Raw genomic sequence first — 14710 nt, forward strand, 5'->3', positions numbered from 1 at the left:
TTTTCTAACAGAAGGAAGTTTGGGGTGCTTATGGAGGTAAGGAAGAAGTTGGTGTTTAAATGCAATTTAAACTGTAACATTGCTGTCATTGCATGCAGAAGAAACAGAGGTTTAGACAGTGATGCTGTCTGACACAGTGATTGGCATCATTTTCAGCACCCAAAACGTCACACCCAATTACTCAGCTAAATGTTTAGGCTGGGTATAAGTCATGCCAGCTCCTGCTGGGCGCAGCCCTGTTCTTATGCATGATTAAATGCACGCCGATTTCCTGTGAGTGCCAAGCAAGGCATCTCTTAGCATTTCTGAGGAGAGAAAAGAGACAGTACTACTGGTCTTTGCTTACGCCAATAAATATATATATTACATTTGACCTAGCAATGATGTATCATTTATCTAGCGCATAGCAATGTCTAGGCACTATAGAAATACTTTTATGCTGTATACAGTAACCTGAAACCTGCTATTTGGTTGTAGCTTATTTGGAGCCTTTTCTAAGGCCACTAAATATTCCTGGACCTTGGACTCCAAGGTCCCCTAATACTGAGCTTGAGGAGGGAGGGCAAGGTGACACACATTTTTTTATGGGAGTAAAATCTTGTTATTCCCTTTCTAGGCTGTGTGGGTGCTGGTGCTCAAGTGACCTTCAGCCTGTCCTTAGTGATAATTCAGTGGTGTAAAAGGAAATTCTGAAATTCTCCTGGCACTACAAGATCACTGGAAAGCTTGGAAAATAATTAGCCTTGCAAAGGAGATCTCACCCAGCAGTTAGTACCTGGCAGGTGAGAGCCCTCGGAGGGACGTTCAGGGAGGGAAGTGGACTTGGACAAGCCAGGCCAGTTCTTGGGTTTCCTGCGCTCCCACGCAGGATGGGGAGGATCCAAGGGGGCAGGAGGTGAGACAATGTCACCTTCTTTCCAGCCTTGGGTCCCTGCCCAGCCTGTCCCCCGCACAGTGGTGCCTGCAGAGGCTGTTCATGGCGGGGCCTGGCGTTGAGGGCGGTGGGGAAGGGCAGGTTACAGATGCCTGGACCCCAGGACAAGGTGCACGAGGGATTCAATGGCCTCGTGCAAGCCCAGCTGCGAGCTGCTCCTCAGAGGGAGGAGCATCACCTCCTGCCTCTCTGGGGACCTGCGGATTTGCACAGCTGCTGTCCTCCCACAGGGTCTGGCTCTAAACGGGGGTAGTAATTCCTGACCCAGTAAAAGCCAGGGGGAACGTTTCCCTGCCCCACCGCGTGCTGACCGTGGCCTGGACAAAGCAAACCCAAGGTGCTGACTGTGGTGTCACCTGAAAGCAGGCTGGGAAGTCGTCACCTCCCAGGGCCCTATCCCAGCTCAGGCTGGGGCACCAGGGAGATGACAAAGGCTCACACCGTGGTAGCACCATGCGTGGTAGGGAAAGCGGCCTCCCCTTCGCATCCTTAGGGCCTCTACAGCTTCTTGCTTCATCTAAGACTGCGAAACAGAGAGGAGGCAGGGCAGAAGGAGGCAGAGTAATGTCGCCTTCTTTCCAGCCTCGGGCATCGCCGCAGCCCTGTCCCATTCAGCTGTGGGAAGCCAAGCCTCCCGCCAAGCGGACGGGAGCAGCCTGGGCTCTGTCTCTTTGCTGGTGCCAGAGTCCCCATCCCGTCCCCTGCCCAGGGCAGAGCTGAGCCTAGCAACGCTGCTGACAGTCTGGGAGGAGAAGATGCACACGTGTGTGTGTGTGTGCGCGCATGGCGGGGAGGCACGGCGGAGCCCACTGGAAACGCCAGCTGGCTTTTGCTGCTTGGAAAGGCAGGTCTGGTGTCAGAAAAAGAAGCGGGGAGAAAAAGTGCCCAGGTCACTGGGAACGTGACAGTGACGGGGGACACATCCCGAACCAAGCCCCACTGGAAGAGCTGCTGCTCCACAACTTCGCTTTCCCTGACTGATCCCAGGAAGCTGCGCGTTCCCTGTGTTCATGCTGGAAACACTCCACTTAGGTTAACATATGTACTTTATATACCTAGGGTAGCTAAAAGTGCTGCATTCAGATCCCCAAGGAGGAAATGGCTGTCTGGAGTCCAAGCGGATGGATTTTTTCGGCTGTCCTCGTGTGCTCGCTCAGTGTCTCAAGGGCGCTGGGTTGCAACCCTGTCATGTCGCCCAGGAGATAGCGGCGCTGTGCTCCTTCGCCTTCATCCTCAGGGCGGCGATGCTGGAGGTCTTGCGGTCCGGCTCGCTGTTCAGCTCGTAGCCATTGAGGCCCGGGCTGATGCCGGCCGTGCCGAAGAGGCTGCCCATATGAGTCTGTCCCACGTGGCTGCCGGGGCCGGAGACGCTGAGGAAGTCGGAGACGCCACCGGCCGTGTGGGGGTGAGTGTGGGGGGACATGCAGGAGGGCACTGTGTCGCAGGGGACCACGCAGGCGGGCACGGGGGAGGCGGCGCCGTTGTTGCCAATCCAGGAGGGGTTCTGGATCTGGGGGTGGGAAAAGAAGTGTCAGGGCCGCCTGTGGCGGGATGCAGCAGGCCTGGCGAGGGAGACCCCCAACGCAGCCGTGCACGAGGGAGGGAAAAACCTGACTGGGGGCCCCGCTCCCTCCCAGCTCCTGGGTCACCCCCTGCAGGTGCTGCAGGATGTGGTGCCCTGGGCACAACGGAAAAGCGGCACCCGCAGCACCCCAGGCCGTGGTGCGCGGTGCCCAAGTAGGACGGGATGCTGCAGGACTGCCCACGTGTGCCATGGTGGGATGGCCTCCTGCGGAGGGGCGCAGAGGGCTCACTCCTGACGTGACTGTTGCTGGTTCCCACCTACAGCGGGGACTGGGACAGGGGTGCGGATGCTGACATAGGGTCATCGTGACTTCGGACATGGGCCTGCGAGTTTTGGGGGTGATGAACCAAGGGCAGTGGGAGACAATATGGTCTTTCTGTCTAGTCTACAATGGAGAAAAGAAAGGGTCTCTCATAAATCAGTCTAGAGACCAAAGGAGAGGGGATCCAAAGAGCAGTTTATACTGAAGGAAAAAGAGTAGGCGAGGAATGGGGTTGGAGGCGCTTGTCTTTCCAGTCTCATGTAGGCAGAGTGGATGGGGTAGGAGCGGGGGAACCGCCTGAGCTCACTGCATGGGGCAATAGGCAGAAGACGCCCCTCGCGAGGTCGCTGCTGGAAGGTCAATAGCAGCGATCCGGTCGTGTGTGCTCCCACCCCGAGTGCAGAGCAGTGGTGCTTCACCGGCCCTTCCTCACCGCTGGGACCTGCTCTTTGCTGATGAAGTAACTCCCAGCTGCCCTGAGCTGGAGGAGAGCACCTTCCCTGCGCAGTCACGAAGCAGGCCAATAACTGGGAGAGAGGATCTCATTTTGCATCTCTGATCCAGTAACACCCGGGGCCCCCTGCTTGCGCTTGTCCAGCCTGGCTCCAGCGCTGCCGGTCTTGGTCCCTCCAGCCTCATGAGTGACTGGAGCAGCTCTGCAAGTGAGGCTGTTTACCTGAGCCAGCCACTGGCCACCCCAGCTCTTGGGCACCCAGGAAGCGTGGAGCCTGGTACAGGCTGAGCGGGAAGGGGCTGGTCCTTGAGTCCTGGGGGGCTGCACCATCCCGTGGGACTGCACCGTCCCACGGGACTGCACCGTCCTGTGGGACTGTGCCATCCTGTGGAGGCTCCAGAGGGAGGGTGTGATGCAGAGGCACAGCCGGAGCCTGTCCAAACCAATGCTTATGCTCCTTCCCCAGTGCAGGGGTTGTCTTGGACAAGCTTCTTCACTTGTCCCAAATCCAGGGCAGACTAGGGAAAGGGTTTTTTTTCTAAAGCACTGTATTCACTTTTGTCAGTCCAAAGGCCTTTCCGAGTCAAATCACTTGACCGAGCGGCTCCTCGAGCTCTGCACTAGACTGCGCAGAAGGAAAGGTAGCAGCTCGGCAGCCCCCGGGCCCCCGCCAGCCTCTCTGGGGGAGCACGCGCAGCTCCAGCAGGCAGGCACCGGCTCGCCCTGGTGCTGCTGCGCTTCGTCCATGGCTCGCGCCCCAGCAGGCCACGCAGCCCAGCGTTGGGCTGACCATGCAGGACGCTGTGCGCAGGCATTGGTGACCATGCCCAGTTCACCTCATTGTCACTGCTGAGACCTCGGTCCGCGCTGTGCCCTTGGCCACCAAAATCCTTAAGCCGACCCTGACAGAGGCAGGTAGCACAGGAGATGATCGACACACAGGGGAGCTGGGCAGTGCCGCAGGATATGGTGTCTCTGTTAATCCATTTTCCCCTCCTGCCCCTTTGTCCTTTCTTTCATGCCATGAGCACTTTGGAGCAGGAATGGTCTCAGCACAGAAAACCCAGTGTTGTCTGCACTGTTGTTAGGGGGGTCTGTGGGCCTGTGAGCTGTGGGGGCAGCAGGCGGAAAGGGACACTGAACGGTCACCGAGCCTGTCCTCCCACCCCAGCTTGGGGTGGCTCTGCCTGCAGGAACAGTTTTTGCATTTCCCTGCAGGGCTTGTTGGAGCCGAGCTGACCGCAGCCCCCACGGGCTGTTTCCCGGCCCCTCTCCCGAATGGCGTGCTCTGCCTGCTGAGGACATGCACGAGTTGTGCCACCTGCCCTGGCTGCAGAAGCAAGGCTGGTTCGCGTGGCCAGCCGTCGGGGCTCCTGCACCTTCAGCTGTGAAATGCCACTGCAGGAGAGGAGCGCGGGGCTCAGCGCCTGCCGGCAGGAGGCCCCACGTGGGGCAGTAGGTGTGTGGTGCCGCGGGGAGAGGGCACGCGAGATGAAAGCAGGGATGAGGTGAGCGGCCGGCTGGAGAAGAGAGCAAAGGGCCCTTCATCCCACCGCCCGGCCGCACTGCTCGCCCTGGAGCCTGTCTGATCTTTTCCTCCTTCGAGTTGCTTTTTATTTTTGATCTTTCGGGCTGGAGGAGGCGAGCAGCATGGAGGCAGGGAGGTCGGATAAGTTGCAGAGGCAGGAGAAGAGAGCGCTGAAAAGGCCGCTGAGGGCGTCCTCTGCTTGAAAGGCTCCTCTGGCATCTCTCAGCTGTTTCGTAAGGGCTTCTTGTTCAGGCCGGGGACGACGCCAAGCAGGAGAGAGGTCGGATGCTCGCGGAGGGGCTGCGGGGAGCTTGGTGCGGGGAGGTTAGCCGTGTGTCGGACAGCCGGGGGCAGGAGCAGGAGGGCGCCCGCAGCGCCGTGAGGGCAGAACATCGCGCCCGCAAAACTGCGCCCTCGCGCAAACCCTGGGGGGCCACAGGAGGAATCGGCAGGACGGAGGGTTTTGCGGGGGCACAGCCCAGCCCTTGAGCCGGCGAGCACCCGGCTGCCCCGGCAGCGTTTGGGGGCGGTGCTGTGAAACGGCGGGGGCTGGCCGCTGCCCAGGGTGCTGCGGTGGCAGGTCTGCAGGACGTGAGCTCGAGGTGGCAGCAGCTCTCGCCGCCTGCCTCCTGGGCAAGGCAGGAGCGGCCCTCGCTAAATCACTCCGGGGTGGTCATTTCTGGGCAGTACCGCTGCCGTTGGGGGCCAGCGCCCCGGAGGCGCCGGGCGGTGCCAACGCGGGGGGCCGGGGAGGGGAGGGGAGGGGAGGGCGGCGCGGGCGCGGGCGCGGGCAGGGCCGGGAGGGAGGGAGGGAGGGAGGGAGGGAGGGAGGGGGGCGCTCACCTGGGCGTAGTTCTCGGCGCGGGTGAGCAGGGGCAGCTCGTAGGCGGTGGAGAAGTGGGTGCGGACCTGCTGCATCTGGCCAAACCGCTCCCGCTTGCGCCACTTGGCTCGCCGGTTCTGAAACCAGACCTGGGGGAGAAGGCGACAGGGGGCCGTGAGGAGGGCGAGCGGGGCCCCGTCAGCCCTGGGGAGCCTGCTGGCACCCGCGCGCCTCACAGGCCTCGCTGGGCATCCGGACATCTCGTCCAACCCCCCCTGCTCAGGCAGGGTCACCTAGAGCACGTTACACAGGATTGCGTCCAGGAGGGTTTTGAACACCTCCGGAGAAGGAGACTCCACCACCTCTCTGGGCAACCTGTTCCAGTGCTCTGTCACCCTCACAGTGAAGAAGTTTTTCCTCATGTTCAGATGGAAATTCCTGGGGCTTGAACCCTGATTATGACAATGCCATCAGCTTGAGAACTTATCACTGACCTCTCTGCCTTGTTTTTCTTAACTATTAAAAAAAAAAAAAAGTGGGACAACAGTTCCCTTCTTAGACCCAGGAAATGGCAAGTGCACTTCTACAGAGTTGCACATCCTGTAATTTACACCCAGTTTTCTTTGCAGGGTTTGTAGTCCTCTGCTTCACACTCATTTGTTCAGATCCCTTCAAGGCAGAGGAAACACCAAAACTCTGGTTCTGCTCTTATTTTTAGTAGCTTGACATCAGTGTGGATTATTGCACTGTTGTCAGCACCATTGCTCCTGATTTGCATCAGTATAAGAGAGATCAGAGCCTGGCCCAGTGTCTTCAAAGCCTCTTGAAGCTTGTGAGTCAGGGAAACACATCAATCAAGAGCTGCTTTGAAGGCCCGGAGAGATGCATGCGATCACCAGGCGCTGGGTTGTGAAGGTCACGCCAGTGCATGAAAGAAGCAGCCCAAGAGCCTCTCGTTTCTGCTTTGAGTTTTGCACGGTGACTCAGGGAGGAAGGGGGGGGCACCGCTAACTGACAGCTCGGCTTGGCAGCGCCTCACCGGGGCCGGAGGGGCAGCTCTGCTCCTCGCGGGCAGCTGCTGAAACCAGACACTGCTCTGGATGTCTGGAGAGGATAGCTGGGGCGAGCGGGTCGCTCAGCCCAGGGAGGGGCGGCAGGCTGGGTTTCAGGGACAGGAGAGGGGTGGCATTTGCCTGAGATGGCCAGACCCAAAGCAGCAGCCTGACACTACCCACCCCCAGCCAAAATATCAACAACCCAGGGAGGATTTGCAGACAGTGCACTGAAAGCCACAGAAGAGCCCCAAAACTATCGCCAGCGAGGGCGCACGGCGCATGAAGCACGTCCTGCTGGAGCAGGTCTGATGCCCCAGGCATCTGTCTGCTCTCCTTCTCCCTCCTCTTGGCACAGCCATGGCAGCCCAGCTGCAGGCCAGTCCCAGGGCTGGCCACACTCACGCCGCTTTGATCTGCAGGCTCAAAGTTAGCGGTGGTGACCCGGCTCATGCGCAGCGCAGGGGCCCCGCTGTGCACGGAGGGGCAGGAGCAGGTAGGGAGCATGGTGTGGGCCTGGGACCAACATGTGCCAGGCATGCGTGGCCTTCCCCCCGCGCAGCGAATGGGACAAAAACGCAGGCTTCCGCGGCAATGCCCTGCTTTGTGGGTGTCACTGGCAAAGGTGTCAAAGTGGGGCTCGTGCCATGGGACTCCGCATTTCGCCCCCCTCGGGTGGCGCTGCGGCATCCCCCGAGGCCTCAGGGATCTCCCGGGCATGGAGGGCTGAGGGGCACCAGAGGGTTTTCTCCTCTGCCGTTCGTGCGGGCACTGAATTCAACTGGTGCTAGCAAAAGCAAAAAAACCTGTAGACTGGTGGTTCCCAAATTGTAATCTCCATGCTACTGGGGGGATTTGCCTGTGGCAAATCAGCCACAGAGCCATGTCAAGCTGAAAATGAAAAGTGTGTGCAGTCAAGAGCTGATGATGATGCCTGGGGCACTCGAGAAGCTGTGGGGGCTGGCAGTGATCTTCTGATCCAAAACACTTGCAACAAGTTTTGGACCACTCTTTCAAATTATCTTTTCTCCTCTGACCTGGGCTGCTTGGCATCTTATGGCAGGGGTACTCCAGTCCTCTACAGTGGCAGGGCAGGCAGGGCAATGTATAACTCAAGGATGTCAGCAGAAAACCAACTAATTTTAAGTCTTTGTTGGCTTCCTCAATCTTAGAAGACACTGCTTTTAGAAAGCAAATATAACGAAAGCCCATTTTCTTTTCATTGCAAGTCACCTTTAGTCAAGGGATGCTGCTGTGAGAGGGCAATGCGACAGGAGAGAGTGCAGCACTTGGTGCAATGTGTCCTCTGGGGTCAGGATGGGGTATTTCATGCAGGAATAAGCAGTCCTTGTGGGCTGCATCTCACTGTTAACAGCTAGAGTGGAAGTGTAGGCTAATGCCATGTGTATGACTCCTGCAGACAATGCTTTGATAAGGCCTGATGTACCAAATCAGTCCTATAAAAATCTACAGAACAGAAAATGTTTCATGTCTCGATAAACATGCAGCCATATGCTGGTACCCAAATCCATATGCACGCACATCTGACATGCTGCGGCAGGGTGGGAGGCTGAACCAAAGTAAGGGGGAGCCTCCGCGCGCCATCCCTGCTGCTGCCCTGCCGCTCGGCTGCTGCCGCCGGCTTGCCCCTGCCTCCCATATAACCCCGCACCCGGCTCCGGTGGGTCTGAGCCGGGCCTCATCCAGGACACTTTGGCCTTTGCTGGATGCCCAGGGAGGGCACAGGAATTGCACCATTACTTTTGTCCTTCCTCCAAGTTAAAAAAAAAAAAAAAAAAAAACACGTTATTTCTCTGCCTGACCGAAGCTGAGATGGGAGAGGCTGGCCCGTGGGGCTCCCAGCGCCCAGCTCGTGGGGGTGGGGGCTGGCTATGGGTCTCCGTCCTGCTGCGGGGGGAGCTGCCCCACTCAACCCTGTGCCCCACTGCTCCTGCCAGCCCCACTGCCACCTCCCGCTGCCCCAACCCATCTGTCTGTCTGTCTCCAAGACCCCGTCCCCCTGTTAAAGGCCAGGCTGTCTCCCCTTCTCCCGGAGATGGCCACAGGCCCTTCGCTCCCCAGCCTGCAAGAACAGAGCCAGAATTCATCCTCGAGCGCTGAAACTGGACACCATTTTATCAGTGGCCTGGAATGGGAAATTGGAGCCTGGGATGAGAGAATTGAATAACTTGAGCTTGTTTTCATTTCATGTTTAATTTCCTGCAGGCTTAGCTCAGTCTTTCCGCTCCTTCCACCAGCCTCCCAGGGTTTTATGGGGGAAAAGGGATCAAGATATATTACTTCTTGCTTTGCTTTGCTTTTTTTTTTTTCTCTCTTTCCCTTTTTTTCCAAGGCAATGATTTTGCTACAGCAGAGTTTGACATTTCCCTCTCACTTTCAAGCCCCTGCCACATCACAGGGTCACTGGTGAAAAGATTTTCATTAACAGCTCCAGCAGTCGTATGGCTGGCACTGGAGGGGCTTGGCTGGAGGGGTTATATTGCCTGGACGCGAAGCCTCCTTCCACCCCTGTCCCTTTCTGCCCTGGCCCAGAGGGGAGGCAGAGCTGCTGACAGCCCAAGGACAGGATGACATGGGCTTGGGGACGTGCATGTGCGTTGCACGTGTGAATACACACGTATGTGTCCAGCATGTCCTGCTTCTGCAGTGCCACGTGCAGTGGCATCAGCACCCATCGCTGAGTGCACTCTGGTGCTGGGGGGAGGCGAGGGGGGTCTGCAGGGACCAGGGGACAGCTATCACCCTGGCACATGCCCCAGGGGAGCCTGCAGCGCACCCCAACCAGCTCGGGGCCGACGAGACGTGCGTGTCGGGGAGGCCCAGGAGGGCACCACGGAGGTGCAGGGCAGGGCACCGGCCCCGGAGGCAGAGCTGGCAGCCTGGCTGTGCTGAGTCGGTGAGTCTGGCTGGTTTCCGTTGCCTGGAGCGGAGCAGAGCTGCTGCTGCTGCTCCTTGGCAGCGAGGAGAGAGGTGGGAGAGGCTGGACATGGAGGGAAGCCTGCCAGGAGCTACCCTGTGCCTCCCACCTTCCCCTTCCCTGCCGTCCTGCCCTGGCTCTACCCCCTCCCTGGAAAGCTGCTGCTGCCCTCCGTGGCTCTGCAGAGGCTCAGGCAGCTGCTCCTGCCCTGCAGGAGCCCTTTCTGGATCTGTGGAGGGTCTCTGCAGCCCAACATGATGAAGAGGAGGAGAAAGGAACAAAATATACACCCGGCGTAGGACCTGCTCTGCCGCTGCGCAGGACTTACTTACTGACGGCTTGCACTTCTGAAAACTGGAACGTGCCACAGCTTAACAGGTACTTTTCAACAAGGCGCCAGGTTGCAGGGGGGCAGGCAGGGGACACTGTGCATTGCATTGCAGGGGGAATTAGCCTTAATATCTTCAGACTCCAGCAATGAGGGTTGGAAACCAACGCAGGCAGAGAAATGGTCTCTCCTGCAGCTGGAGAGGGGCCAGGCTGTGGGATGCTCTCTCGAGGCACTCCACCGCAGTGCTCTGCCCATGCCATGGCCTGTGCTCTGCCCATGGCTGGGGTGAACACTTCTCCAGGCACTGGGCTCTGTAGCAGCTAGTTCACTAGTGAAGTGTGAGCTCAGGAAGGGAAGGAAAGACCCAGAGTTGCCCTGTGTCTGTCTGCCTCCCCATCAGAACCTGCCTGCAGCCTGGGGGCTGGCTGCACTCCTCAGGGTGACAAACTTGGCCAGAGAGGAGCTGGTCCAGCCCAAAGTTGGCTTGGCTACAGGAGGGAGCATCACATCTCAAATCTGCTCGGTGCATCTCCTTCCCACCGCTCTGCTTTGCTAAGATCACCCTAAGTCCATCCATTATATTATCCCATGACACCATCCACATGTTAGAGGCTGCACCTTCCTTGGTGCTCCTAGAGCTCACCTCAAAGCCCATGGAGATACAATGTATGCCCCCAAACACCCAGACACCAGCCACAGCCCTTGCTGGGCTGGTGGAGCTTGTCTGAGTACATAGCTACGATTTGGCTTGTAGTAGGAAAGAAATGAAAGGGCTCATGGTGTATGTGTTTTCTGCTGTGATTTCTGCCCTCTGCTTTGATCCTGGTTTGTACCTTGGTCCTTGCAGTAGGTGTTTGCTTAGCCAATGGTCTACTTAGTGGCTTGCCCTGTGCCTACTTCTCCCTGCTTGCTCTTTGGCTATGAACTGGTGCTCTCTGGGCTGTGGTCCACCTTTCCCTGAAGCAGTTCTGGAACAGGGAGGCCTCCATGGAGCAAAGCTGGCCAGGGAGGTGGGAAGCCAGAGCAAGGCATAAACCGGCTGTAACAAAACCTAGAGCTGGAGACAGGAGCTAGGATGGTTTGCTAAGGCCCTGGCCCCAAAAGCCTTCCATGTGGAGAGCACAGCCTCATGCAGTCCCCAGCCCTTGCCACCCCACATCTGGCAGGTGCTGCCTGGGCTTGCCAAACAGGCACCGACAGCTCTGGGGTGGGTGCAGAGCGTGGCAGCTGTGGCCGCCCACACTGGACACACAGCTGGTTGTCTCACCTCACCCCCTGCCCTGAGTGCAGCCCTGTTTGTCTGGAGCATTTCCACAGGAGAAGGCAGCTTCCTTGTGCTCCTTGGCCTGAGCTTAACCAAGGAGCATGGCCTAGGTCCCTGCCCTGCGGTTGTGCAGCCAAGAAATGGAAAGAAAATGCATTCTGGTCCTAGAGCTGTCTGTATGTTTTGCTTAATAACAATTTAATGCAAACTGTGGAAACATGGACCTGCAGTAGACCCGAGCTCACTAGTTATTGCTTTCCAGTGATGTGAAGTCTGTATTTCCAGCACTAGTGTGGCAGGCCTTCATCAGGGGCTGGTGGCTGGCTGTCTAGCCCATAGCCTGATGCATGGGGGTCTTTCCTGGCTGGGGTGGTATAAATCCCGACAGCAGTGTAATCAGATCTATCACCTTTGGGTAAGTACTTGAACAACCAGGCTACTTACGCAAGTAGTTCAGCTATTCTGTTATACAACCACTGTCATCATCATCTTAAGCGAGACATGTGAGCCAGTTGTCTGCCCTTCTGGGATGATTTGAACAAGTGAGAGCGGGGAAGCTGCTCTGAGCTGTCAGTGGCGGTCTCCACTGGGCACTTATCCCAGGACCAGGTGAAATCCCCAGGCTGTGGACCTGCAAGTCACCTGTGCCTCCCCACATCCCTCGTGACAAGAGCGAAGCCATGGCCCTTCAGCTTAAGTACCTGTGTCCTTTTGTTCAGCTCGAAGGAGAGCCTTGGCAGGAGCAGCCTTTTAACCTGCCAGCAGGCTGGGCTCAGTCCGGCAGGCAGTGGAGCTCCAATGCAGCTCTGCACATTACTCCTACTGCAGTGTTTACAGTGCTGCCACTCATTCTGCAAGTGATTAAATGGTAACCAAAAGGTTTGAGCAACAGCAGGTAGTTCCCAGAATCCTCCATGCTGAATGTGAGCAATCATTTCCCCCCAGTGTTATCCAGTGGTAACATAGGGAATAAAAACACCTAAGACCATGGCTCATATGTAACAAATTTGTGAATCACATCTGCCTTCCCTGACCTGGCTCTGCTAGACAGTCCCACACTCTGGCTGAGACATGCTAGCTGCATATCCTGGCTCGGAGGCAAGCAGGAAGAGCTCGCTACCCTCCAGCACCTCATTCTCATTCCTGAGCAACAGGAATTTCATGCATTGTGAAGCTGGTAACTTGATGCTGTGTCTGGCATCCCAGGAGACTCCATTAGCACTTGTGATGTGTCCCTGGGAAATCAAGGGCTGCATCGAGCGGCAGAAGTAAATAGCTGACATTTGCAGAGATGCCCATCCCGCGGTGCTCAGCACGCTAGGCACTGGACCAGTGGGAATTTCTGCTGAAATGCAGCCATGTCCGGCATGAAGAGAAACAGCTGTGGGGAAGAGCACAGCAGCCTTGCAAACCACTTTAGGCAAGCAGACAAGAAAAATCCTGTAGCCAGTTGAAACTGGAAGTAAATGTACAGATTAAAAAGGACTTATGCAAGGATGCTGGCCTGATTGTTGTAACTGTTTGCAAAAACTGCTTGCAAAGCTTAGAGCAGAGGAAAAACTGGGCTGCCTGTAACCTGGGCGTCTTCCTAGTGTAAGAGATACAGTCAGATGCCTCCATACTCCAGCTATCCTTGATGCTAACACAAATCCCAGGGGTGGTGATCTGATGAATGCCAGAATATAGAGGTCACAGGATTAGCTAACTGGAGAATTAGATCCTAAGGTTCAGTGGGACCTCTGATGGCTATCAAAGCATGAGATATGGAGGTCTGCTCCAAGAAATAGTGCTTTTTTTTTGAAAATGCTTCTGAGTTCTGCCAGGCCTTTAGTTTATTATTGACTCAGAAGAAAGAGCACCACTCAGAGAATCACTGAATACGTCCTGTGGAGTTTGGCTTCGCCAAAGCCCAGACCTCACTTTTCTAGTGTGTGAGAGCTGGCAGCTTTGCAGGTCAAGGTAGTGAGACTGTGGCATGGCTGTCTGACTCTCCTGCTCCTTTCAGGGTGGTGGCCATACCTTTTTGCTCCAGAGCAGTAGGGTTCATGCACTGTCTCAGTGCCTCCTTATCCAACCAGGCAGCAAAACCTATCTCACCTAACGAACAAGTGTCCCCTGCCAGTTCTTCTGAAGAAAAGTCATTTTGTGACAGCTTTGTTTAGGGTGACAGTGAGGCTTACCTCCCACACTGTCCCATTAGCTTAAAGACAAGAGCCATCTCTATGAACCTTGAAGCTTGGGACACCAGCCCCAAATAAAGGAGCTGGCACTAGTTTCAGACAAAGATGTACCTCCTCATCCTGTCCCTACACCTTGGTGTGTTGATGCCTTCAGCACAGAAGAGGCATGCTAGCCTGTGGCTTGGGCTCTGGGCACAACTCAGTTGCCTGCAGGTTGTGGTGAGGTTGTAGGTGATCTCAGGCAGAGCAAGGGACAATGAATCTGCAAGGTTCATGAGTTTGCTCCCAGAGATCTGGAAAGCACCAGTTTGTCTGCAGAATTGCCCACCCTTATGCCTAACCCCAGAGCTTCCCCCTTACCTGTACTCGAGCCTCAGTGAGGTCTGTCCTCATGGCTAGCTGCTCCCTTGCATAGACATCTGGGTAGTGGGTCTTCTGGAAGACCTTCTCCAGTTCCTCCAGCTGGTAACTAGTGAAGGTGGTGCGGTTCCTCCGCTTTTTGCCCTTGTTGCTCTCTGAGTCGGCCTTGTCCATGGGGCTGGGGAGGTCAGTGCTGGCCCTGTCCTGGGGAACTTTCACCCCGGCCTCCTTCACACTGAGGTAGCTGTTGTCCATTCCCGAAGGGTCGGAGCTTGACTGCAAGTCGGCCTCTCCCAAACTGCTCTCTTTACCTATTTGGGTGGGAGAGAGGAGAGAGGAGGGCAGGGAGAAGGTTTGAGGAAACAAGGATGGAGAGGAAGAGAGAGAGAAGGAAATGGATGTAAATCTTATGACCAATTAATCGGTTTGGGCAGGACCGTCAACAACAGGAAAAGAAAATACTTTCACAGAATAAGATGGTGATGATGAGCAGGGATGGGGAAAACGAGAGACTGATGATGCCACCCTGGGGCAGCAGCAGCCCCCAGTATCTGGGGCTGCCTGGCAGCCCTCTGTGCCTGGGAGGGCAGAGGCGAGGGATGAGCGTTTCCTGCCCAGCAGCAGGCAGGGGAGAGCAGGAGCACAGCTCCTGCTGTGTTTGGCTGGGGCTCTCGGGGCCATCTGGAGGAGAAGCGCAAAGCTGGGCTCCTGCAGCTGCGGAATCTGCTGGGAGCTGGGCAGATCTAGCGCTGAATCAGCCCAGGCTCGGCCGATCCCTCCTGGACTAACTGCGAACAGAGTTTGGCTCCAGAATGGAAAGTTCCCAGAGTTGGAGAGTGCCGGGAGCTGAGCTTCAGGGTTTGTGCATGTTTCTGGCTGTGCTTTATTTAAGAGAGGAGATGGCTCTTTTTCAGGGCAGGCTGATCAAAGCCATACCAGCGCCATTACACCTGCCTGGCCAGGCTGTGCTTTGGGGAGGGGAAGGGCCAGCTCGGGATG

The 14710-nt window shown here is 56.8% G+C and overlaps 1 protein-coding gene across 1 annotated transcript in view; it reads right to left on the reverse strand.

Moving 5' to 3' along the window:
- Window positions 1-2120: 2120 nt before the first annotated feature.
- ALX4 (ALX homeobox 4) overlaps window positions 2121-14710 on the reverse strand; it is a 44429-nt gene continuing 31839 nt past the window's right edge. Inside the window, exons 2-4 of the mRNA XM_067295551.1 lie at window positions 13712-14022; window positions 5607-5735; window positions 2121-2444 (exon numbers count right to left, since the gene is read on the reverse strand). Coding sequence (XP_067151652.1) covers window positions 2121-2444; window positions 5607-5735; window positions 13712-14022 — 764 coding nt within the window. The remainder of the gene's footprint in view (window positions 2445-5606; window positions 5736-13711; window positions 14023-14710) is intronic.

Source organism: Apteryx mantelli, chromosome 4 (assembly GCF_036417845.1).
Source record: "Apteryx mantelli isolate bAptMan1 chromosome 4, bAptMan1.hap1, whole genome shotgun sequence".
NCBI classification, from domain to species: Eukaryota; Metazoa; Chordata; class Aves; order Apterygiformes; family Apterygidae; genus Apteryx; species Apteryx mantelli.